Here is a 25,020-nt window from a genome sequence, read left to right on the forward strand (position 1 = left end):
AAACATACTGAAAAGATATCAAAGAAAAAAAAGAAGAGGATAAGAAGAAATAAAAAAAAAAACACTCTAAAAAGGAGAAAAAGGAGGGTTGGATTAAACATGTGTAACTTGCGTATTTTCATTTGGTTAAAGTTTATTTCTACAAATGAAGAGGTTTATTTTATTTTTTTTGTCATGTTTTTTCTTTTGAGAGGAGAGTATATCAAGCAAAAAAGTAAAACATTATGAGTTTTAAATAGTATGCTACAAGTTGCAGTTTATCTCCTAAGACGGTCAGTGAAAAATGTACAAACATTGAAACTCTCTTTAATAAAGTAGGGAAACTAAGAGGAATTTGGGAGGTTAGACAGGTATATAACTATTTAGTCTTACAATTTCTTTGCACCATAAGCATCTCCAGTCCTGCAGCCGTCGAACACTCCCACATGTCTTATCGCACACAGCACACTTTGCACTGACTGGCAGGTTACCTTCCAGCCACTGGTGAGGCATCGTCACCTGCACAAAGATATGAAGACAGGTGCAGAAAGAAAAATATTAGCATAGACAAGCAGCCTCCAATTAAAATGGCAGTGAACGTGACACTGTTATCTATTTTCTTTAGAGCATCCACACTGCCCGATGAGAAATCAGATGTCATAGAAACAATTTGGGGTGCACAGTGTTATTAGCAAACAAAAGACCCTCCAGAATCTTTAAAGCTTAAAACATTGTTTCACGGTGAACAATTGTAAAGTTATCACGTACTTAATGCATTTCGTGCCTTGCAGCACTAAATCACACTTGCAAACACATATGCTCACATAAAAACTAGCTGGCGCTAATGCATAATGTTACATACAGTTGCAAGAAAATGTATGTGAACCCTTTGGAATGATATGGATTTCTGCACAAATTGGTCATAAAATGTGATCTGATCATCATCTAAGTCAAAACAATAGACAATCACAGTCTGCTTAAACTAAGAACACACAAAGAATTAAATGTTGCCATGTTTTTATTGAACACATCATGTAAACATTCACAGTGCAGGTGGAAAAAGTATGTGAACCCTTGGATTTAATAACTGGTTGAACCTCCTTTGGGAGCAATAACTTCAACCAAACGTTTCCTGTAGTTGCAGATCAGACGTGCACAACGGTCAGGAGTAATTCTTGACTATTCCTCTTTACAGAACTGTTTCAGTTCAGCAATATTCTTGGGATGTCTGGTGTGAATCGCTTTCTTGGGGTCATGCCACAGCATCTCAATCGGGTTGAGGTCAGGACTCTGACTGGGCCACTTCAGAAGGCGTATTTTCTTCTGTTTAAGCCATTCTGTTGTTGATTTACTTCTATGCTTTGGGTCATTGTCCTGTTGCAACATCCATCTTCTGTTGAGCTTCAGCTGGTAGACAGATGGTCTTAAGTTCTCCTGCAAAATGTCTTGATAAACTTGGGAATTCATTTTTCCTTCGATGATAGCAATCCGTCCAGGCCTTGACGCAGCAAATCAGCCCCAAACCATGATGCCCCCACCACCATACTTCACAGTTGGGATGAGGTTTTGATGTTGGTGTGCTGTGCCTCTTTTTCGCCACACATAGTGTTGTGTGTTGCTTCCAAACAACTCAACTTTGGTTTCATCTGTCCACATAATATTTTGCCAGTACTGCTGTGGAACATCCAGGTGCTCTTGTGAAAACTGTAAACGTGCAGCAATGTTTTGTTTGGACAGCAGTGGCTTCCTCTGTGGTATCCTCCCATGAAATCCATTCTTGTTTAGTGTTTTACGTATTGTAGATTCGCTAACAGAGATGTTAGCATTTGCCAGTGACTTTTGTAAGTCTTTAGCTGACACTCTAGGATTCTTCTTCACCTCATTGAGCGGTCTGCGCTGTGCTCTTGCAGTCATCTTTTAAGGACGGACACTCCTAGGGAGAGTAGCAGCAGTGCTGAACTTTCTCCATTTATAGACCATTTGTCTTACCGTGGACTGATGAACAGCAAGGCTTTTGGAGATACTTTTATAACCCTTTCCAGCTTTATGCAAGTCAACAATTCTTAATCGTAGGTCTTCTGAGAGCTCTTTTGTGCGAGGCATCATTCACATCAGGCAATGCTTCTTGTGAAAAGCAAACCCAGAACTGGTGTGTGTTTTTTATAGGGCAGGGCAGCTGTAACCAACACCTCCAATTTCATCTCATTGATTGGACTCCAGTTGGCTGACATCTTAGCTCTTGGAGATGTCATTAGTCTAGGGGGTTCACATATTTTTTCCACCTGCACTGTGAATGTTTACATGGCGTGTTCAATAAAAACATGGCAACATTTCATTCTTTGTGTGTTATTAGTTTAAGCAGACTGTGATTGTCTATTGTTGTGACTTAGATGATGATCAGATCAAATTTTATGACCAATTTGTGCAGAAATCCATATCACTCCAAAGGGTTCACATACTTTTTCTTGCAACTGTATTATGTATTCACATCTCAGTGTATGCTCTAATATTCTGCTCTGAACTATTATTTTTATTGTCGGATTTCTTCTTTTCTCTTTGTAACATGCAATAGCACTGATTATCAATTCCTTAATTTTGTATTACTTGGTAAAACTTTAATAAAGATTTCTGTAAAAAAAAAAAAGAAATTGCAGGATTTTCCAAAATAATACTGCAGTGAGTGATAAGTACCATTGATTACCAACTACCAATTCACATTATCGTTCGTTTCTATTTAACATTTAATTATCTCTACCCATTGGGACTGGTAAAAATTTGGAGAAAAATTACAAAGAAATTTAGTTTTTTTCTTCAGTGGAGTTAAGTTAAAATAAAATAAACCTCCATTGAATTAAACACACTAAGAATTAGCTAATGCTAACATTACCTCTATTAAATGGAGTATCAAAAGATTATTTTACAAAAACAGTCATATAACATTTGGGTTTTTTCTTGGTTTCCATGCTTTCAATATGTCGTTATATATGTGGCAGGAAGATCTATACTATGTCCTTGCTACAATAGGACAAAACATCCACGTATTCTTGTGATAACTATCTTACAAATCCTGGCTTTTTATTCCGCTATAGAAAATCTGCAGCTTCTGTGTTTTCAATGTTCTCTTATAAATACAATTGAGACTAGTACACGTATAACATGCACCACTATCTGTCTATTTGTTCCCTTGTGTAGCTCAAATAGGGTTTAACAATCTCAACATCAGCGGGTAAACGTATAACCATCAATACGTCAGTTTTTACCCACCTGGAACTACAAATAGATATCACTGTAACATTCACTGACTTAGCTATGGTTTATTGTTGTTTTGCACGCAATGCTTAATAAAAAATAAAAAATAAGTACAAATAAATTGCCTCTTGAACACGGTCTATTGAACTCACCCCATCTTCATCCTCTATTATGTCATTTGCCACAGATGCCAGAGTGGTCCATTTGCAGTTATTTATGGCTCTGACGGCACAGCGTTTGTGAGCTTTAAACTTGCACACTGGAAAAGAGATGACAATTCCTTTTAATTTACAATATTACCAGTTATAAAAATTCAATGCACTCCTTTTAAAATAGCTTCAGACTGGGTCAAATTACATTATTTGATGTTTAGAAAGCACAAATTTAAATTTAGCATCTGAAATCAAATAGTTACAGTAAGGGATAGGGGTATTTGATCCCCTGCTATTTTTGAACATTTGTCCCTTGACAAAGAAATGATCAGTCTATAATTTTAATGATAGGTGTAATTTAACAGTGAGAGACAGAATAACAAAAAAATAAAATCCAGAAAAACGCATGTCAAAAAAGTTATAAATGGGTTGCATCCCCTATCAATCAGCAAGATTTCTGGCTCCCAGGTGTCTGTTATAAAGGTAATGAGCTGAGATTCATCTCAGCTCGTTACCTGTATAAAAGACACCTGTTCACAGAAGCAATCAATCAATCAGATTCCAAACTCTCCACCATGGCCCAGAAACACAAAATAACTACCAGTCTCCCTCAATCTGGTGCTCCATGCAAGATCTCATGGAGCATCATATTGGGCAAGAAATCAGCCCAGACCTACACGGGAGGATCTTGTTAATGATCTCAAGGCAGCTGGGACCATAGTCCCCAAGAAAACAATTGGAAACACATTATGCTGTGAAGGACTGAAATCCATCCTGCAACGCCTGCAAGGTCACCCTGCTCAAGAGAGCACATGTACAGGCCTGTCTGAAGCTTGCCAATGAACATCTGAATGATTCAGAGTAGAACTGGGTGAAAGTGTTGTGGTCAGATGAGACCAAAATCAAGGTCTTTGGCATCAACTCAACTTGCCATATTTGGAGGAGGAGGGATTCTGCCTATGACCCCAAGAAGACCATCCCCACCGTCAAACATGGAGGTGGCAACATTATGCTTTGGGGGTGTTTTTCTGCTAAGGGGACAGGAAAATTGCACCGCATCAAAGGGATGATGGACAGGGCCATGTACCGTCAAATCTTGGGTGAGAACCTTCTTCCCTCAGCCAGAGCATTGAAAATGGGTCGTGAATGGGTATTCCAGCATAACAATGACCGAAAACACACAGCCAAGGCAACAAAGGAGTGGCTCAAGAAGAAACACATTAAGGTCCTGGAGTGGCCAAGCCAATCTCCAGACCTAAATCCCACAGAACATCTGTGGAGGGAGCTGAAGGTTCAAGTTGCCAAACGTCAGCTTCGAAACCTTACTGGCTTGAAGAGAAGTGGGACAAAATCCCTTCTGAGATGTGTGCAAATCTGGTGGCCAACTACAAGAAACGTCTGATCTCTGTGATTGCCAACAACGGTTTTGCCACCAAGTACCAAGTCGAAAGGGTTAAATACTTATTTCACTCATTGACATGCAAATCAATTTATGACTTTTTTTGACATGCATTTTATTTTCTTTTTCTGTCTCTCACTGTTAAAATAGACCTACCATTAAAATTATGGACTGATCATTTCTTTGTCAGTGGACAAACGTTCAAAATCGGCTGGGGATCAAATACTTTTTTCCCTCACTGTATCCATATGAGACTTTATATTTGAATATGTTTTTATTCCGTAGAGGTCATAAATTCCAACTCATCCCTATAACACAAAACAGTGTTTGTGCTTCTTACAGCACCAAACTCTCATAATATAATATTGAAGTACACAAACAATATAAAATGATTTCAAAACAGGCTTGTAGCAGGCATTTATAAACCTTGATTACATTTCTAAGAACAAATTAAGACATACCTGCCTCATCCGGTAAGCTATATGATGCTTTAGTCATGTATTAATTAGCAGCTATCTATAATTAGTTTTTATTATATACTGATTTTATTATATGCTGCTTGATTTAGACACAGTTGCACATGAAGCTTTGTAAACAACGCGTGTAACAGACACCACCACAATGACTCTGCACATAACTCATTTAAAGGGCAACAGTTACAATAACATTCTTTTAACAAAAGAACGTCGATAAACATTTTCTGCCTGCTTGATTTATTCTCATTGTCTGTATGATAATCAAAATGACACTTCCTGTCAGCATTGACAGTTAATACAAAGCAGGCATTTTAGATGTAATAATATCTTAAAGGGTTACACTAACTAAAAACAGTGTTTAAAAAAAAAACAAAAAAAAAAAACACTGGTTTCGGTTGTAGTAATCCTCTCTGTGGCGGGCCTGCCCTCTTCCCCAAACACACCAATTAAAAAAAAAAAAAAAAAATCTTAAACTTACCTCTTTTTTTCAGGTTCTCACTCAGCTCAATCATAGGGCATGCCGCCATGGCAATTCTGTGTGTGCTGACGTCAGATGCCTATTTTGTCCAGAACTGACATTAACAAGCACGGGACTTTATTAGGAGTAGTGTTACACCTCTAGAGCTAAGGTTTTAAAGTGATACGCTGCACATACAGACTCCAGAAACAATGACACGTTTATATCACTGAAGTGGTCTTGGTGGGTGGGAGTAATGCTTCAATTTCTAACATTAGAACTTTATATATATATTTTTTAATTAACACAATGCCCCAAAACATGTCTGTCTATCTATAGTGGCAGCAGTCTATAAGCTTGTTTTTTACACTTTGTTTCTTGTTAATTTGCTGTTTTATATCTCCAAAATAAAACTGTCAAGTCCTGCAGAACATGTTGGCGCTATATAAAAATTCTGATAGGAACAATAATTATTTCAACTGTTCTAAAATAAATTAGTTACTGGCGAAGGACAGCAAGTTTCATGACAGCTGGGTGTTGACATATGCATTATTTAATGAGGTTTATTTTAGCAAACTAATTGATATTTAATGCTAAAAAAAACTGTTAAATACAATGCAGCATGTTGTAATCATTAATTCAACCCTTTAACTTTAATTATATATTAATATTTTAAAAGGCATGGTGCTAATTAGTATTGTAAAATGTATTATGATTTCTGTCACCATTCTTTTTCTTCAAACTTACTATCGATTGACAAATAATAACAAAATTGCCATAATGCAACCATATTTCCATACTACTAGTTTAACTATTAAGACATGGGTTCTCTCTTTTATTTTTAAGGGGCCCAAATTTTACAGGGGTTTTCTCTTTTATTTGTAAGGGGCCAAGATTATGTACACATCATGTTGAAATCTTCAGATGCTATATATAACAAAATCATTCTGTAAAGCACTTTCACTAGAGCCAATGGGTCTCCATTGCCTCAGCAAAGCAGTACTGGTGCTTGATAATGATAATGATGTGCCCATGCTTATTTCAAATACAGGGGGCCCACTGAAATACCACAGTAACTAAAGTTTGGGTCATGACCATTGAACCACTGAAAAATGACCTTAGAATCACTACAAAACGGAAAATTCACGCTACTTTACATTATTTCTAAATAACACAATACTGATTGGTTTATAAATCACTATTGATGGACAGATCTGCTGCAGTCTGCAAGGCAGCTCCTTGCTTACCTATTATGTTTATTTAATTTGACTTATACAGATCAGATATTTACAGAGGTCAGGGGATTCCGGACCCATTGCTCAATATAACATGTATTTCATTTTGAGAAATATAGGTTTTATTGTAATGTTTCAAAGCAAAGGTACAGAGAGAAGTGAATCGGAAGGACTTGCATATCCCCGTCACTCTGGCAAGGCATTATTATGTAGACAAATTGAAAAACTAGAATAGCAATTAGCGTTTTCCAGAATAAGTGTGAAAGAGTGTCATTATCATATAACTAGAAGTTTTTTAGTGTGCAGAGTTTCAGCTATTGGAAGATGCGGTGTGATGACATCTAACTGGCCTTCAACAAGTCTAAGAGGGATTCTGCAATCTTTTGCAATATGATAGAGCGGGGATGACATTCCGAGGCTTTGCCGGACTGGCCCGAATGGAACCCAATCAGGCTAAATGTTGAAGTGCTCACACTAGGATATCAACTATCTCAGAGAAATGTGTGGTTAAGGTTCCCATGATATAACCCAACACCTACTCTCCCATTTCACCATTAGTGCGAAATATGTAAATCCCAACGGAGTTGGTCTACGCTGTCACCACATAACATCCCACGCGACAGCATCTTTTGTTTTATTTTTAAAGTTTTTACTAAAGAACCTGCTGGCAGGCCTGCAAACCACGCTCCAAGGGGACATAGCCGCGCTCCGCACGGAGCTACAAGGCATCACCACGAGGCTGGGCACCCTGGAAGTCACCTCGGCAGCACACGACCGAAGCATCACCTCCCTGCAATCGGAGATTACTCACCTCAAACTAAAGACCAAAGCCCTCGAGCGGCGGTTCACCGCGGCGGAAGACGGGCGCAGAGCTGTCAACATTAAGGTACGGGGGATACCGGACGATGTGCCCACCGAAGAGCTGCCCCACTACGTGCGCAGGCTACTTACCGCCCTACATACACCAAAAGCAGCCAAGGCCATTCCACTGGAAAGCATATTCCGGATCCCAGCCGGCCAAAGCCCCAGCGACAGCCTCCCGCGATCTTATAATTCGCTTCCAGTTTCGAAAAGACAAGGCCGCAACCATGGCAGCAGCTAGGGATCGAGCGCAACTCACATTTGAAGGCCATCCATTAACTTTCTTCCCGGACCTAACGGGCGATACATTGGCCTGGAGAGGCTCATTAAAGCCGTTTACCACGCTCCTCAGACAGAAGGATATACCATATAGATGGCGCCCAGACCGCTCCCTTCTCATCGTACGGGGCGAAAACAAGCACGTGGTCCGTGACCTTCAAGAAGCCCGAAACATGCTACAAGTATTGGGCCTACCTCAGGACATTATGCAACAGGCGGCGCCCCAGAAGACCACAAGACCTACACACGACTGGAACCCGGATCGGGCTAAAATATTTGTGCCGTGACAACCGAGGATGGAACCCTCTGACGGGGCTGGTGCTCGGGGACCCTGAAGGACACACATGCTGCATACTGTCTTTACTAGGACATTGCATTACTCCTTGTTTAGCCATAGCCCCTTGGCACCATGACCTGACCTGCTTATAGCCCCCCACATGTTTTTTGTGACCGCAGACAATCTGCGGACAATGGCACCAGGAGGCCGTTAACATAGTCGCCTCTCTGCTCCCACCACTCACAGCCAACACATCAGGACACACTCAGACAACCCCCCCCCCTCCCCGTTGGTCAAGTGGACCCTCGGGGTGACACACGAGAAACAAATAAACGTACCATGACTACTCATGCATACACCAAAGCAAACTGAGTACTGACCGACCCGACGCCTACTACACAAGCCCAAACCCAACCTCTGGCATGTTGTAAATGTCAGCACATAAAGCACTACTACTCCCACGACAACAAGACAGGTTGACCAAAAGTCGTAAAGTGACTAGCTCAACTAAGTTTAGCTAGCCGACTATTCCACTGTGACTCTCTTATGCCTTCACAATTACCCCCACAAACTGCATCAAGCTGTCACATTACCCTAACGTCAGCTACCACTGTCACTAGTCTCGAGCAACAAATGTTAAATGTCGTTAGTTTCTTTTTACTTACCGTTACTTTACTATAAAAATGTGCAATGACTATATGCCACTACTATACTATATTGTGAAATGTTCAAGCTTACAACCGCTGTCGTGGCAGGGTAAGCTATGTTGTAACCCTCATGCACTCAAAAATAAAGAATTAAATAAATAAATAAATAAATAAGTCTCTGTCCTCGCACCCACCGCTCCCGTTCAAGTACTCAGCGGTTTTGTGGTGTTTATGAAAAGTAGTATTTATACCAATGGCAGAATCATAGACGGTATGGTCAAATAATGTCAAAAGTAGCATAATTTGTAGTAGTTTAAGAATGGAAGGCGGTAGGAAAAGAGTAGAAACAGATTGGATTGTAAATTAGGTAAGGGAAGGCAGGTATAATGTGCAAGTGGTGGACGCTACTCCCGAATGCCGCCCTTCGTCCATCACCGTTCAACTAAGCCCCCCCCCCCCCCGTTCATGATGCTCCACCAGATAAATTATCCACAGCTCGACATGTTTGTCGCTGGTGTTAGTGAGCGAATCCTCAATTGATTTGGCTGCCTTAATCTCTTTCACTCTCTATTCATTGTTCCAGTGTGAACATGTATTTCATAACAATTCGGAGATCTGTCCTTTTACTTGCCATATATCAGTGTATGTTGTCTGGAGCGCTTCTATAATTGAAATGACTATATTTTTCAAATAAGCTAATAGTTGTGTTCACCATGGTGAATTAATAAAAGTGCCAATTTCTAGATACAAACTTCTTATGAAATGAAAAAAAAAGAAGACTCACTTATCACACATAAAGCAATTCATTACAATTAATATACTATTATACATTGTAAATTGTAGCATTTTAAAACCTATTGGCCCACCTAGTAGGCATTTTGGGTACATGTGTAGAATAGAATCCTGTAACTAAACAGCATAAACAACAGCTATAAATGCAGATATGAGTATGGAAAGTGAGAATATGAGAGCACTTAGTGACAGCCTGCTGAAATACAGTCTCAGTTTTTGTGTTATATTTCTCTCTCAAGATATTCTGGCATTTCCATTTCACTTTCAAGTATTACTTAAAGGAACAGTAAATATCTTTGTAATGTTGATTTTCAGTAATTGCCAGTTTACATGGCATGTCTGAAAGAAACATTACGCTGTTTCTGGCTACTACTCATTCAGGACTGGAAATGCAGTCTGCCAGACGGGTTTCCATGGCATTAGGAAGGATAAGGCACTTATTCGAGTATGTAATCTTGTCATTCTTACCTCCCACATCCCACCTCAAGAATAACTAGTGGCATTCACTCACTGTGTAGCAAAACATAAAAAGATAACAATAAAAAAAAAATCTAACTGAAACTTCCTCATTCTTTTAACGTACATCTGTCAGATAGCGACTTACACAAACAACTGACAGAAATATCATGCATATAAAACTGGCTCCTGTCACGGCACCTACGGCTACTAATGTGAATCACTGTCACTTGATGTAAAGCCACGCTTCACTCCATCGTCACGGCTGACTGCTAGACTTCACCCTTTTATACATCCCATGCGGGTTGTCATTTGCTGGACGTTCATTACAGAGTGTCATTCACATGACACCACGCACAGATATTCTGATGTCGAACGCTGGCCAGTTAAATATCAAAAAGTACTATATAAACTTTGTACACAGACGCATGGATGGATGGCGGGTTCTATTAAATAATGTCTGAGATTAACAGTTTGAGATTACGCCGGAACGTTTGGGGTCCTACAACTTGTTGTTCCACTTCTCCATATATAGTGTCTTGTACTATGTATCTTGTATTTTGTAGTATTGTCTTAATTAATAGTTATTGAACTAATCTATGTACACAGACATGTCTTTGTCCTGTCTAGGCCCGGTATACTGAGAGAATGTTTATTATTGTTATTCACACATTGATTTGGATTGGGCAAGTTCAATTTCAGTGATTACTCTGGTCTTGGCTTTTCCTCATTGTGCATGTCTCTTGCTCTACCTATAAACCATGGCACATTATCTGATCAGTAAAACTAAAGAAAACACAAAATGAGCTGAGATAATGTAAGTACTCCTAATAGGGGTAATCCTTGGGGTAGAATGAACAAAACTAGACTACGAAACAGGAGTACTATACCAATGTAGACAGAACTAAGTACAGCATTGGATAAAAGAAAATGAAAACGTGGATGCCCCACGGGATGTGCAACTTAAATTAGTTTGGGACTCTGATCGGGGGGCCCTTATGGGAGCAGCACGGGATTCCCCCACGATTACCTTTGAAGGAGCAAGTTTGATACTGTACAGGGACCTATCAATACACACGCTCACATGGCGTAGAACCTTCTGACAAATAACTCAGCACCTCCGAGAGAACTCTATCCCTTATAAATGGGGTCCCCACCGGCTGATAGTAGACATGCAGGAAAGACGCACCTCTTGACAAGCGTTTCGGAGGCACCAACCTTCTTCCAGTCGTTAGGTCTCTCAAGACCTGCGACCACCACAGATGCCCACCCACCGTGAATCATCGCAGAAATCACTCCCTTTGCGCCCAGAGGAACGGTGCCAAGAGCGGCGGACCTCCTGACTTGAGCCAAGTAGACGCTTACCCCTATAACAGGACAGAATGTACTCTGTAGTGTGCACTACAACACCCAGTTGAAGGCCTTCTAGGCCCATTATATATACCAGTTTATACGCATAACTGCAGGACTTCTCACTACGCTATTTATATATTTCAGCGTTTATGCTCCTTTGTCATAGTATCATACAGTCTCAGTTTAGGAGATATAATCTCTACCCTGGCTCCGTATGTGGACGACTTACGCAACTCCCATACCCCCCCACACCCAGACCATGTTGGGTCCCATCCCACTAGCTGATAGCCCCTAGGCGAACCACCTGTAAGTCATGGACCGACCACGAGGCCTGCAAATGGCCATGGGCAACCACAGGCCACATTAGCTATTCTTCCCCAACCCCCCCTTCCCCTGCGCAATTACCCTAAGTAAAACATGTCACCCAACATCTTTTAGGAGGGTACATCAAGCATATCACACAAGCCCTCCTTGACATTTCACTGAACTTCCTCTGTACAGACTAGAGGAGGATTAGCCTGACTCACAAAATTAAAAACGGGTAGACGTAGCACCTGTGCGACTCTAAACCACACAATGATTGTCTAATATGTAACTTGTTATGTGATATCCTTTTGAGCACATGCTGTACCTTGAGTTCTTTGCTTGCAAACCCTCAAAAATAATGACTTTAAAAAAAAAGTGCTAAATAAAATAGTATAATATCCTTAAAAAAAATAAAAAAATAAAACTTAGCTTTTATTAATAAATTAAAAATAGGTATACCCAAACCAATCTTAGAAAAAAACACATGAAAATCAAAACAAAACAGACAAAAGAGGGAAAATGATCCTACATACATGTGTGTTTTTTCTAAGATTGGTTTGGGTATACCTATTTTACCAATTTATTAATAAAAGTTTACATTTTTTTATCCATTGCTGCACTTCGTTCTGTCTATTTGAACACATATTTCAATTGGCACTTCAATAAAGGAACAACTGTTTTGTATAAGGTTTGTGCTGGGATATTTTCTTTCCTTATTTCATAGGCTGTTTGCACCTTTGGGCTTTCTTGGGTCCTCATCACTTGCTACACATTTTCTATAAATAATGCTCTTTTAGATATAAATAATAATTATTACTGTTCTTAGTAACAGCGGACCTGTTTTAATGTTGACTCTAAAGGTACATTAACAGAATGCTTTCTTACTAATCTTCCTTAACCCATGGGTTAGAATCTCAATTCCATGCTGTTTCCAGTTGGTCAACACATTAGGTCAGAACAGGAAAATCATATTAATCAAAATCAAAAAGAAACTTCTTACAATGTTTACTGTTACAGTATTGTACAGTGGATACCTGTTTGACCCTTAGAAAAGACTATCGGAGATATACTGCCATTTATTTATATATATATATATATATATATATATATATATATATATATACATATATATATATATATATATATATATCAGGGGCGGACTGAGAACCCTCAGGGCCCCCGGGCACAATAAATCAAGGGCCCCCTTACAGGCCCCACCCATACTCCGCAGCAAGCGCCACCCATGTCCCGCCTCCATCCACACCCTACACAATCTTTAGACACAAGAAACAAACGTGCAATAATCCCTTCGAGGCCCCAGTAGAGACTACAATTGAGGGCTAATGGGCCATGGAGGGGGGGTCTTTCTAGCAGAGGCTATCTCAGTGTCCTTTAGAGAGTGTGTTAGAAAGAATCCCCTCCAGGCCCTATTAGAGACTACAATGGAGTCTAATAGGCTTGGAAGGGGGTCTTTCTAACAGAGGCCATCTCAGTGTCCCTGCTGGAAACAGTCGCCTCCAGGCCCCAGTAGAGACTACAATTGAGGGCTAATGGGCCATGGAGGGGGGGGAGCATTCTAGCAGAGGCTATCTCAGTGTCCTTTAGAGAGTGTGTTAGAAAGAATTTCCTCCAGGTCCCATTAGAGACTACAATGGAGTCTAATGGGGCCTGGAGGGGGGTCTCTCCAACACTCTGGTTCCTATTCACAATATAGCAACACAACATAGCTCGCTGATACCTAGGCCAAGTTAGCTCCTCTTACCTTAATTACTGTTGCTGGCTGGCAGTCTGTGGGCTTGCTGGAAGGCTGTGGGCTTACTGGCTACTGCCGGCAGGCTTGCTGGCTACTGCCGGCAGGCTGTGGGATTGCTGGCTACTGCCGGCAGGCTGTGGGCTTGCTGGCTGCGGCTGGCAGGCTGTTGGATTGCTGGCTGCGGCTGGCAGGCTGTTGGCTTGCTGGCTGTGGCTTGCTGGCTGCGGTTGGCAGGCTGTGGGCTTGCTGGCTGTAAACCTAATTGGTGGCCTATGGGCTGGCTGGCCGGCCTCTGGGCTGGCTGGCTGGCCGGCCTGTGGGCTGGCTGGCTTGCTGGCTACTGGGGCACTTGTAGATTTATTTAAAGAAATAATCCATGCACAATAACCACTACTGCTCTGTGTAGTCGTTATGGTGCCAGGAGGGCCGGACCCCCCTTTCAGAGTAAGTTGTCAAACCGTTTAAGAACAGTTTGACAACTTACCTGGGGTCTGCTGGGATATGAGGCTGTAGTAGGCTATAGGAGCAGTGGTGCAATGTGTAAGGGGTGCAGTGTGTGTGAAAGGTGCAGTGTGTGTGAGGGAGTGTAGTGTGTGAATGTGTAGGGTGTGTGGGGCAATGTGTGTATGAGGGGGCTGTGTATGTGTTTGGCAATGTTAGTATGGGGGGCTGTGTGTGTATGGGTGGGCAGTGTATGTGTGTGTGTGTGAGGCAATGTGTGTAAATGTGTATGGTGTGTGTGGGTGTATGGGGGCAGTGTGTGAATGTGTATGGTGTGGGGGGGCAGTGTGTTTATGGGGCTAGAGTTCACTCTCACCACTGCGACCACCAGGAATCCCTGGTGGTCACAGTGTTGAGAGTGAACTCTAGCCCGTAGCTCCAGGGCTAGAGTTTACTCTCGCAAGTAAACTCTTTTATCCTACAATTTTCAAATCTCTGGTCAATTCCAGATAATTTACATTTTAGTGAATAACCCAATTAGCTAATGTAGACCAAAAAAAATACACAATTCTTTTAACCTTGCATATTTTTTCTTTCTATTTTAGTCTTTTCTATCCTTCATTTAGAAAATCAACATTAGATAAGTAATCATATTTTACATGTCTAAAGGATGCTGGTTACAATGTGATAAAAGCTTACATAAAATGAATTTACTTAATTTTAATCATTGACTGCTCATTAGTATTTCTCCAACTACGGTATTTATTTTATGTATTATTTGTGTATTTTATTTGCTCTATTTTCCATTATTAGTAGCTGATTTGTTTTGAGCAGACAGAGGTTATACACAGCTAGGAACAGCCACACAATGAGTATAATGCATAGATGAGTATAATGCCAACAATATAAGAAAACATGTAACGGGACTGGATCACATTGGTGAATGCCAGGACAGGCTACATAAGGCACAATAAGAATAAAAGAATACCACTGAGAAATCGTTAGGCTGCAAAATTTACAAGGTCTGTAACCCTTACGCTGCCATGGATGTATGCTGGTAACACATCCTGCTTTCTTTAATCTTTTTTTATGTTCACTGCAGAGAACATACATGTACAATGAATGCAGACCAGTCATTATGAAGTTCCAGAAAAATTGTAATGCCTTTTTAAATGCGGGTACAGCGTATATATGAAACAAACACAGTTTTCATAGGGGTGTATCCAACAGAAGACAAAATCAACCAATCATAGACGTTCAGTGCAAAAAATACAATTTCTCATAACATTACGTATTATAGTTATTCTACTGTGTCTAGCACGTCTTCTCAAAACTATGCAGGGTTACCTTGTGAGAGAAAAAAGGGAGTATGTGTGCTTGCAAGATAGCAGCAGACAGGGGATACAATTCTTGCTTCTAACCCCTGCAGACGTGGAAAGACTTAACTGAGACAAAAAGGCTTTTTAACCCTTTATTAACCTGTATCTATGACAAGTCCCCTTCTCTCTGGTACTGCAGGTGAGAGTTAGGCAAGGTATCTCCAGATGTACTAATTATACCTGTGGGCCTTTTATTAATTCTTCACCTCGATTTCCTCACCATTTCTCACCAAAAAAAAACATCGGGAGTCTGGCTAGCAAGCTCACATGACGTGCCCTGCATGAGCTCCTGATCCACGGGCAATTAGTCCGCTAAATTCACAGGCTGCAGTCCCCTTACTCCCTATCGACTACGCTCACTCGACAGGGGACACCCGTATGAATCTAAAGATGCCAATAATAAGGCCCGGGACAACAGGGAACCACAGCAGCTACCTGGGGCCTGCAAGAGGAGGCAATGGGGAAAGAAGGCCGCTTTCCTGCCCGGCGCCGAGTGCAACAGGCAAGCATGAAACACTTACCCCCCTATGGATCCGCCAGACGGAGAACCTCGTGCCCTACACCTCCCATCAGAGCCCACAACCCTAACACTCACAGGGGGAATGGGGGACTCCAAGATGGCGGACACATCGGAACCTGCCGCGAGAGACATGCTGCAGCAACAGCCTCTCTGGTCGAGCACCAATGGTGAAACAAGAGACACCATTGATGAGATCTTCGAGCGGTTCTGGGCCAAGCTAATGGCGCGCATACAGCCAGGTGCAAACATCCACACAAGGCCTGCACAAGAAACAGCACAGGGCGAGGTGGGGCCTGGGAAACCTCTTCAGGGCAGCAGGAAGACCCAAGCCACAGAACCCCGAGCAGAGAGCCCTCCCGAACGGAGAGCAGCAGGGGGCGCAACCCATAGGTGCCAGCCACACCGGCGGAGGGTAGCGAAACACACGCAATGTCGAACCAAGACCATAACCCACTGCACCAATCCCGACAGGGACGACCCTGGGCTGCACCTGAACCCAGATTCTTGGCAAAAAGGCACCAGCTCTCGCACTGCTCAGATCAGCATGCACTAAATCATATTTTCTAGTATTCATTAAGTATTCTAATGCAGCAGTTATATCTAACCTGCTTTACTATGCTGTTAAGACACTCCCGGCATAAAGGAGTGAAATCGCCGTTTGGAGAGCTTCCCCTTTCAGAGATACAGGCACGACTACTTTAGACCCCAAACTCCCGAACTGGAACCAGGGGAATGCGCCTATCTCCCGAACAGCATACTTAGTAATACTCCAAACTCCCGAACAGTAATCCCACGAAAAGCTGCTAACAGCCGAACCAATACAACATCCAAGTGGCTTACATTCCCAGCAATCAGTCTCTATCTGCATATAGTAAATCCCCCAATCACGAGACCAAGCTCCGTATTGAGGGTAAAACAAGATCTGGCTTTAATGAGGGCTACCTGCCCGTATTTATGCAGGTCTCCCACTTGGTGGACACTCCCCTAGGGGACCAAATGGGAAACTGTAACAAAGGACAGACAGGTATCAGATTAGGACATACAGTCACAATACATCCCCACAATGCATCCTGGCTTTCTCCCCTCTGCCCTGGAGATAATTGAGAAGTAATTAAATTATCTCCCAGGACAGAGGCAAATTGCCATTATACACGTGGGGACCACAGGATAGAGAAATACTTTAAAATGTACAGTGTTACAAATGTTACAATAAATATAGACATGTAACATATCCCCATAGCTCAGGTCTAAACGTATATTAGGTGAATGGCGCTCAGACCACACGAATACAGTTTAATCGCTATGGAGCCAAAGTCTTAAATTCCACGAACAGGCTCCATGGCATAGCTATCTGGGTACCTTCACATAGATTGTAATATAAAACTCAAAGTCCCGAATGCTCCGCCGTTCAGTTCACGAACGGAGCTGAACACCCGTAGGCTGGTAGCTCAGCGGTGCTTGGAAGGAAAAGTGTCCGCTTTAGGTGTACTGAAGCTGGGCAGAACAACGCTGGCTGCCCGGGGAGCTCCATAACACCGCTATCATGTGGCGGCTATGTGTAACCGCGACCACCCAGTAACAGTCAATTAAGCTGCGGTTAACCGCAGATACTGGGTGGTCAATTGACTGCACATGCCAGTTTCCCGGTGGTCGCGTAATCGGTAGCCGTTCGGGAAACAATGTGGGGAAACAAGGGGGCTGTACGGGCAAAGAAATAACCAAACAAACAGACGAATGGAGGGAGGAGAAACATAATCCAAAGACAGACGGTTTTGTCACGTATGCATACTTATACAAAAGAGAAGTCCTGACCCTTCAGCCTGCTTCCTTGAGCTTCTGGCAAAGATATCTCTAATGAGACAGAGAGGGGTATTTTTTTTAATTTTTTTTATTTTTTATATACACCCCTATATACTTATTAACCCTTAATAGGGAACACATGGGATGGGTGGCGGCATTGTAACCAGGCTGTGTGATACAAAGTAAATACAAATACAAAAAGAGAAGTCCTGCGCTCACTCCCATTACTACTGGGCCGGCAGCAAGGACTACAATACACATCAGCCCCAATATGTTCGGCAAGCAAATTCAGTCAGTGCATAGAAAAGCATTCTCAATGCTTTCCTATGGACACTGGCGTCTTCAGTGAGAAGCGCGGAAGTGCCTCTAGCGGCTGTGAATGAGACAGCCACTAGAGTCTGGATTAACCCTATTGTAAACATAGCAGTTTCTCTGAAACTGCTATGTTTACAACAGGCAGGGTTAACCCTAGAGGGACCTGGCACCCAGACCACTTCATTGAGCTGAAGTGGTCTGGGTGCCTATAGTGGTCCTTTAAACATAAAAATTGTGCACGTATTCTCGACTACCCCATTGTTACATGTGTCTCGACATTGTATGAGGATTGCCTTTGGGGTACCTCACACACGTATGTTAACTTAATATGCACTGCAAAAAAAATTAAAAAAAACAAAAAAAACATCAAGGGAAGCTTGCCCAGATATCTGTTGCTACAGAATAATATATGTTGTTAAATCCACGTTTCAGTATGCAATACATCTATAGGTTACTGTATATATTTATTTATAGTACTGTATGTCTAGGGGAATATTCACTAAGCATTGCATAGGTAACAATTCATTCTCCATCAGAAATATCACACAGTTTAACAAAAAGTCAAAGGAATGCTGACAAATAAGGAAATAACTGAAAAGAAAATATGTGTCCTTCTATTATCTGTGTCATTTACATTGTTATACCTCCTGGTTCACCGCCCAGCTTCCATGTCACATTTGGTGAGATAAAGTGCATTGAACAGGTTCAACCTGTTAATTATACCCCATGCTCTGGCTGAAAAAAGGAGTCACATCACACTTTGTTAGTAAAAAGGGAACTCTAAGTACCATAACCACTAAAGCGAACTGTGGTGGTTATGATACCAGTAGGACCCTGGCACCACGCCACTGTTAAAAGACAAACCATTTAGCATAGTTTGACAATTACCTGGGTCTCAGTTACCAGCGATATATTAATGAACTTCTCCTATCATTTTTGGCGTGTAAGACACTGGTTAAGAAAGAATATTTAGTCTATAGCCTCTGATTTTCTTGCTGATGCCAGTACAGTTTCGTCTTGTCTGTGCTCCTTCATCCATTCTTGTTAAATTTACCTGGTAAACTAATTGAGCACAGTTAATAAGCTACTTGGTGGTATTATTCTCTTGTATTACTCCTAGCAGAGTCAGTTACCTTGTCTTCCACCTTCATATTCTATTCTTAGGTTTTTAACCTGACTCGCACTTGCTTTTACTTTATGAAACCGTGCAGTTTATCAAAATGTCATGTACCATTCCTAATGTGTTATCTGCTGTGTTGGATATTGTAACCTTGACATTGTAGCTTATCTATTTTTGTCTTTATATGCACTGCAAAAATAAAGAAAAAAAATAAAAAGTAAAGACAAATAAGTCGATGGGGCCTGATGGGATACACCCAAAGTTATTAAAAGAGCTTAGTGGTGTACTAGCAAAACCATTAACGGATTTATTTAACCAATCATTGTTAATAGGAGTAGTCCCTGAAGACTGGAAATTATTGAATGTTGTGCCAATTCACAAGAAAGGTAATAGGGAGGAGTCGGGCAACTATAGGCCAGTAAGTCTTACTTTAGTAGTGGGGAAAGTAATGGAAACCATGTTAAAGGATAGGATTGTTGAACATCTAAAAACACATGGATTTCAAGATCAGAGACAACATGGGTTTACTTCAGGGAGATCATGCCAAACTAATCTTATTGATTTTTTTGATTGGGTTACTAAATAATAGATCAGGGTGGTGCAGTAGACATTGCTTACCTAGATTTCAGTAAGGCTTTTGACACTGTTCCACATAGAAGGCTCATCAATAAACTGCAATCTTTAAAGGACCACTATAGTGCCAGGAAAACATACTCGTTTTCCTGGCACTATAGTGCCCTGAGGGTGCCCCCACCCTCAGGGCCCCCCTCCCGCCGGGCTCTAGGGTGAGGAAGGGGTTAAACTTACCTCTTTCTCCAGCGCCGGGCGAGGAGCTCTCCTCCTCCTCTCCTCCTCTTCGGCTGAATGCGCATGTGCGGCACAAGCCGCGCGCGCATTCAGCCAGTCTCATAGGAAAGCAGGAAATGCTTGCAGAATGCTTGGTTGTATAGGGAGAGGTATTAGCAGTATACCTTGTTAAACTTGTTCTAACCTAACTGGTAGTATTGTACGCAGTACTGGAGACCGTATCTCCAGAAGGATATTGATACTTGAGAGAGAGTTCAGAGAAGGGCTACTAAACTGGTTCATGGATTGCAGGATAAAACTTACCGGGAAAGGTTATAGGATTTTAACATGTATAGCTTGGAGGAAAGACTAGATATTATAGAAACATTTAAATACATAAAGGGAGACACTATATTTACAAGAAGAAAAACTACCACAACAAGAGGACATAGTCTTAAATTAGAGGCGCAAAGGTTTTAAAATAATTTCTGAAAGTATTTATTTACAGAGAGGGTAGTGGAAGCATGGAAAAGCCTTCCAGCTAAAGTGGTAGAGGTTAACACAGTAAGGGAGTATAAGCATGCCTGGGATAGGCATAAGGTTATCCTAGACTTAAGATAATGCCAGGGACTAATAAAAGTATTTAGAAAATGGGGCAGACTAGATCGGCCAAATGGTTCTTATCTGCCGTCACATTCTATGTTTCTATGTCATTTTGTAAGCCATACTTAATCTGCTCTAAAAGGAACACTCCAGGCACCATAGCAACTTCATAGAAATTACATTATAATGGTGCCAGGAAGTCCCTTAAGGGATTAAACCCCAAAGTCTGTGTTCCAGCACCGAATCTCTCTGCGTCTCTGCAGAATAGGGCAGCGGCACCACTGTTTGGCCGAGAGCGGTCACCTGAAGCTCTCAGCCAATCAGTGAACCCCATTCATAAAACTGTCTTGAAAAGAAACTTACTTTTGCAAGCCAGTTTTACTAATGGAGTTTCATTGATTGGCCCAATTCTGTAAGAGTCTTCCAGTTTAGAGATTTTTAGAAAACAGAAGGGCAGAGAGGCAGGGTTTTTCAGCACTGGAACAAAGAATTTGGAGTGAAACCTTTAAAAACGGTTTAACCCCCAAATTGGCCCTGATACAAAACCTACACACTCCACCGGGTGTCAAAAGGTGGGTGGACCTTGAACATGTCATTTTCGGCAGAGACTTCCCTTCCCTATTTTTATGGCTTCTGAAACAAGCCAGACCCCCCACCCCAACCATCACAACTGCCCTGATCACCTCAATAAGGATCTGAGACAAAGTAGTGACTAAACTCTTCTTGGTTTAGGACCCTTCTCCGCTGACCCCTGTTCTGCGAAATACACAGGTTCCTCCAGTCATGAACCCCCCAAGACTTTGTTCACTTCGAAGAAAGTGACTTATTTTGATTTTATCACTTTCTTAAAGACAGGCAACTAATACAATTTTAAGACTTCCCATGGAACACTCCACTCAACACATCTGACTTCTTCTGCTTTCTACAGATTCGCAGCTTTCTAGGCACAAACACCAATAGAAAAATAGGCACCTCTCATCTACTTTGAGAAAACTTGCATTCAACAACCCATACAAAAAGGACAAATCTCCACACTATGCTCTCTTCCAACTTCTACACCAGGCTCCGGGGCACTGTCGTATGTATCATCCTGGGCCCCCCTAGGAACCCTTCGGTCTGGGGGCGGAGTCTGACCGCCATGCCGAACAGACGCACGGGGTAAGCGCTCCTGGCGGGCGAGAGAAGCAGAGGGCACTAGCGGCGGTTATACGGCCCAACGACATCCAGAGGTGTGCTACCCATGTTGGGGGCGCACTGAGGACTCAGGGGATACCCTTTGGGAGCCTGTCGGGGCGTATTGAGCGACAAGCAATCTGAGGCCTGCGGGAGCCGGAGCCGGAGAGAGTCGGCCGATGTAAAACTACTGGTTCATCCCCGAACGTCAGCTATTTGAAAACACTAGATGCAACATAGACTTAATATGGACACAGACGACCTCACAAACCCCACGCTCATCCTCTCTCTCGACGCTGAAAAAGCGTTCGACAGAGTTAAGTGGACATACCTGTCCGAACTCTTACGACATCTCCGATTCCCGAGCCGTACATCAAAACGATCCAAGCCATGTACACAGATGTCAAGGCACACATACGGATCCCGGGCGCCACGACAACCCCCATCACCCTACACAATGGCACATCAGGGCTGCCCACTGTCACCCCTCCTGTTTGTACTCACATTAAAACCCCTACTGCAAGCAATTAAGATCGAACCGATCTATAGAGGGAATCACAGTGGGCGACCAAACATATAAAGTATCAGGATACGCGGACGACGTCCTTCTCACCCTTACAAACCAAGAGAACTCAATGATGGCCTTAGACAGAGAATTAACAGAATATGGAGACCTCTCAGGTTACAAGGTCAACCTGTCCAAATCCGCTGCTCTCCCAATAGCCATGACAGCAAATAACGCACATAAGGAACCAACACCACATACCTATAACACAAAATGCCATAAAATTTCTAGGGATACAATGACCGCAGACCCCAAAAAGCTAAACGGGGCGAACTACACCCTCCTTCTTGGGACCCTTGGCGCCGACCTCGACAGATGGGCTGACAAACCTATATCTTGGATAGGTAGGGTCCACACGATAAAAATGAACATTCTCCCCAGACTTCTCTTCCTCTTCCAAGCCCTCCCCATTCCCATCACTAAAACGGATCTGGCCCCCTTACAGAGGACAACTGGGGATTTTATTTGGCAACACAAACGACACAGAGTGGCACGCAACATATTGTATAGACCCAAAGACGGAGGAGGGCTAGGTTTACCCCATCTTTATAACTACTATCTAGCGGCCCAATTGGCACAAGTGGCCATGTGGCACTTGACACCGGGCGACTGCAGATTGGCGGACCTAGAATCCGGCATAACAGGAGCCGACTTACCCCAATTCTACATCTGGCTACCCAGGGAACACAGGGCCATCTTACGCACCGATTGTCCAGCCATCCTAAACTCCCTCCGGGTATGGGACACAGTGGCCCTAAAACATAAACTAACCACGTCACCCTCTCCAATGATGCCCCTATTGAGAAACAGAGCGTTCCCACCGGGAATGAGGGCTCGAGATTTCAAAAATATAGAGGAGGCGGGACTACAGAGGGCGATACACCTATCTCAATGGAACCAAATAGTGCCATTTGAGAAGTTAATGGAAAGGAGCAGGCTACGACCCTCAGACTTCTTTAGATATATCCAAATTAGAGATTTTGCACAACACAACCTAGCAAAAACGGCAGCACAAACTACACCAACAGGTTTTGAACAAATGTGCCTCAAAGAAAATCCCCCAAAGGGACTTATCACAAACCTATACGCACACCTGTGCACAAACAGCACCGACTGGGGGGACCTACACTACACCACACAATGGGAAACAGACCTCAAGGAGACCCTAGAGGGCACAGACTGGAGAGAAATATGGGACGCGAACAAAGCTATCTCAGTGTGTGTCACCCAACAAGAGCAGGCCTACAAGACCATGCTGAGATAGTATACAACCCCGGTAAAATTATACTGTATGCAAAAAAAAAACAGACGACTTGTGCTGGAGAGGCTGCGGACATAAAGGGACGTACATCCATATGTGGTGGGACTGCCCGAAAGCACAGACCTTCTGGAGGGAAATTGGGAACCTAAGGTATTCCACAGGAAAGTAAAAGTAGACGCATGGGTGTTTCTGCTCTCTAGAACACTAGACGATTGGCCGAGGAAGGAACAAAAACTCTTACACAAAATCACGCTCGCGGCCAGACTTACCATGGCACAGGCGTGGCTTAAACCAGCAATCCCCCAGGTAAACACAGTAATCCACAAAATACAAGATATACAGGTTATGGATCACCTCACCGCACTAGTGAGAGGCAACATGAAAACCTATGAAAAAATCTGGGAACTATGGATGGCTGGGGATTGGGGGATCTAAAAGGAGAACACACTAGGGCCACCCCGCAGACCCAATACCCCAAGCTGATACCAAGAGAACCTCCCACCACGGTGCTCCGAATTCCACCATGAGGACCCCCCCCTCTATCCTACTACCCCCCCCCCCCCACCTCCTCTTTTCCCAGACACACCCTAACACCGTTGCTGGAGGACAGACCATGTCTATCCATCCACAACCACGAGAGGTCATGGTCCTTACACGTCGGGCCACTCCGCAACGTTCAAAGTTTCCTAATTCAGTAATCTGACTCCGGAGTAAGATTTTAGCCATCAGACATGACTCTCTTAGTATGTTGTTAATATGTTTTACTATGTTTCTACTATGTTATTTTTACGAAATGTATAAATAATGACACCAAATAGCAAATGTATGCAACCTGAGTAACTACATGCAAACCGAAGACGCGGTATAGTCAGATGCAAACTGAAACATGATCTGTTTACAAACCAATGTCGACTGATGAATATACCATGTAACATATGCTTTAACCCCTTAAGGACACATGACATGTCTGACACGTCATGATTCCTTTTTATTCCAGAAGTTTGGTCCTTAAGGGGTTAACACACCAGTATACAATAATGTCATACCAAAAATAAAGAATAATAAAAATAATAAAAATAATCAGTGGATTTGGCTACTATCTAAGACATTCAGAGAGGTAGAGCCCAGAATAAAATTATTGCTAGAATCGCACTAGCCGCTAGGAGGGCTATCAGGAAACCTCACACTCCCTCAGTCCCTATTATCCCTCTCTCCACCTAACCCACTTTTTTTTTCTCTCACTCACTTAATCTACATCTTATTCTATTTTAATTCTACTTTTCATCACTTTAAGCATTACCCTCTACTCCCTCTCCCTCACATGAAAGCAATGATATCATTCTACTACCAATGGAGGGGACAGCAGCCCTAACAACCCCACAGACT

The 25,020-nt window shown here is 42.4% G+C and overlaps 1 protein-coding gene across 5 annotated transcripts in view; it reads right to left on the minus strand.

Annotated features, from left to right (window-relative positions):
* LOC134572917 (diacylglycerol kinase delta-like) overlaps positions 1-25,020 on the minus strand; it is a 198,125-nt gene that overhangs the window by 36,563 nt on the left and 136,542 nt on the right. For all 5 annotated transcript variants that reach the window (XM_063432221.1, XM_063432220.1, XM_063432222.1 and 2 more), the window contains 2 exons: positions 3,381-3,487; positions 373-498 (listed from right to left, as the gene is read on the minus strand). In XM_063432221.1, the coding sequence (XP_063288291.1) occupies positions 373-498; positions 3,381-3,487 (233 nt within the window). The remainder of the gene's footprint in view (positions 1-372; positions 499-3,380; positions 3,488-25,020) is intronic.

Source organism: Pelobates fuscus, chromosome 9 (genome assembly GCF_036172605.1).
Source record: "Pelobates fuscus isolate aPelFus1 chromosome 9, aPelFus1.pri, whole genome shotgun sequence".
Lineage (NCBI taxonomy): Eukaryota > Metazoa > Chordata > Amphibia > Anura > Pelobatidae > Pelobates > Pelobates fuscus.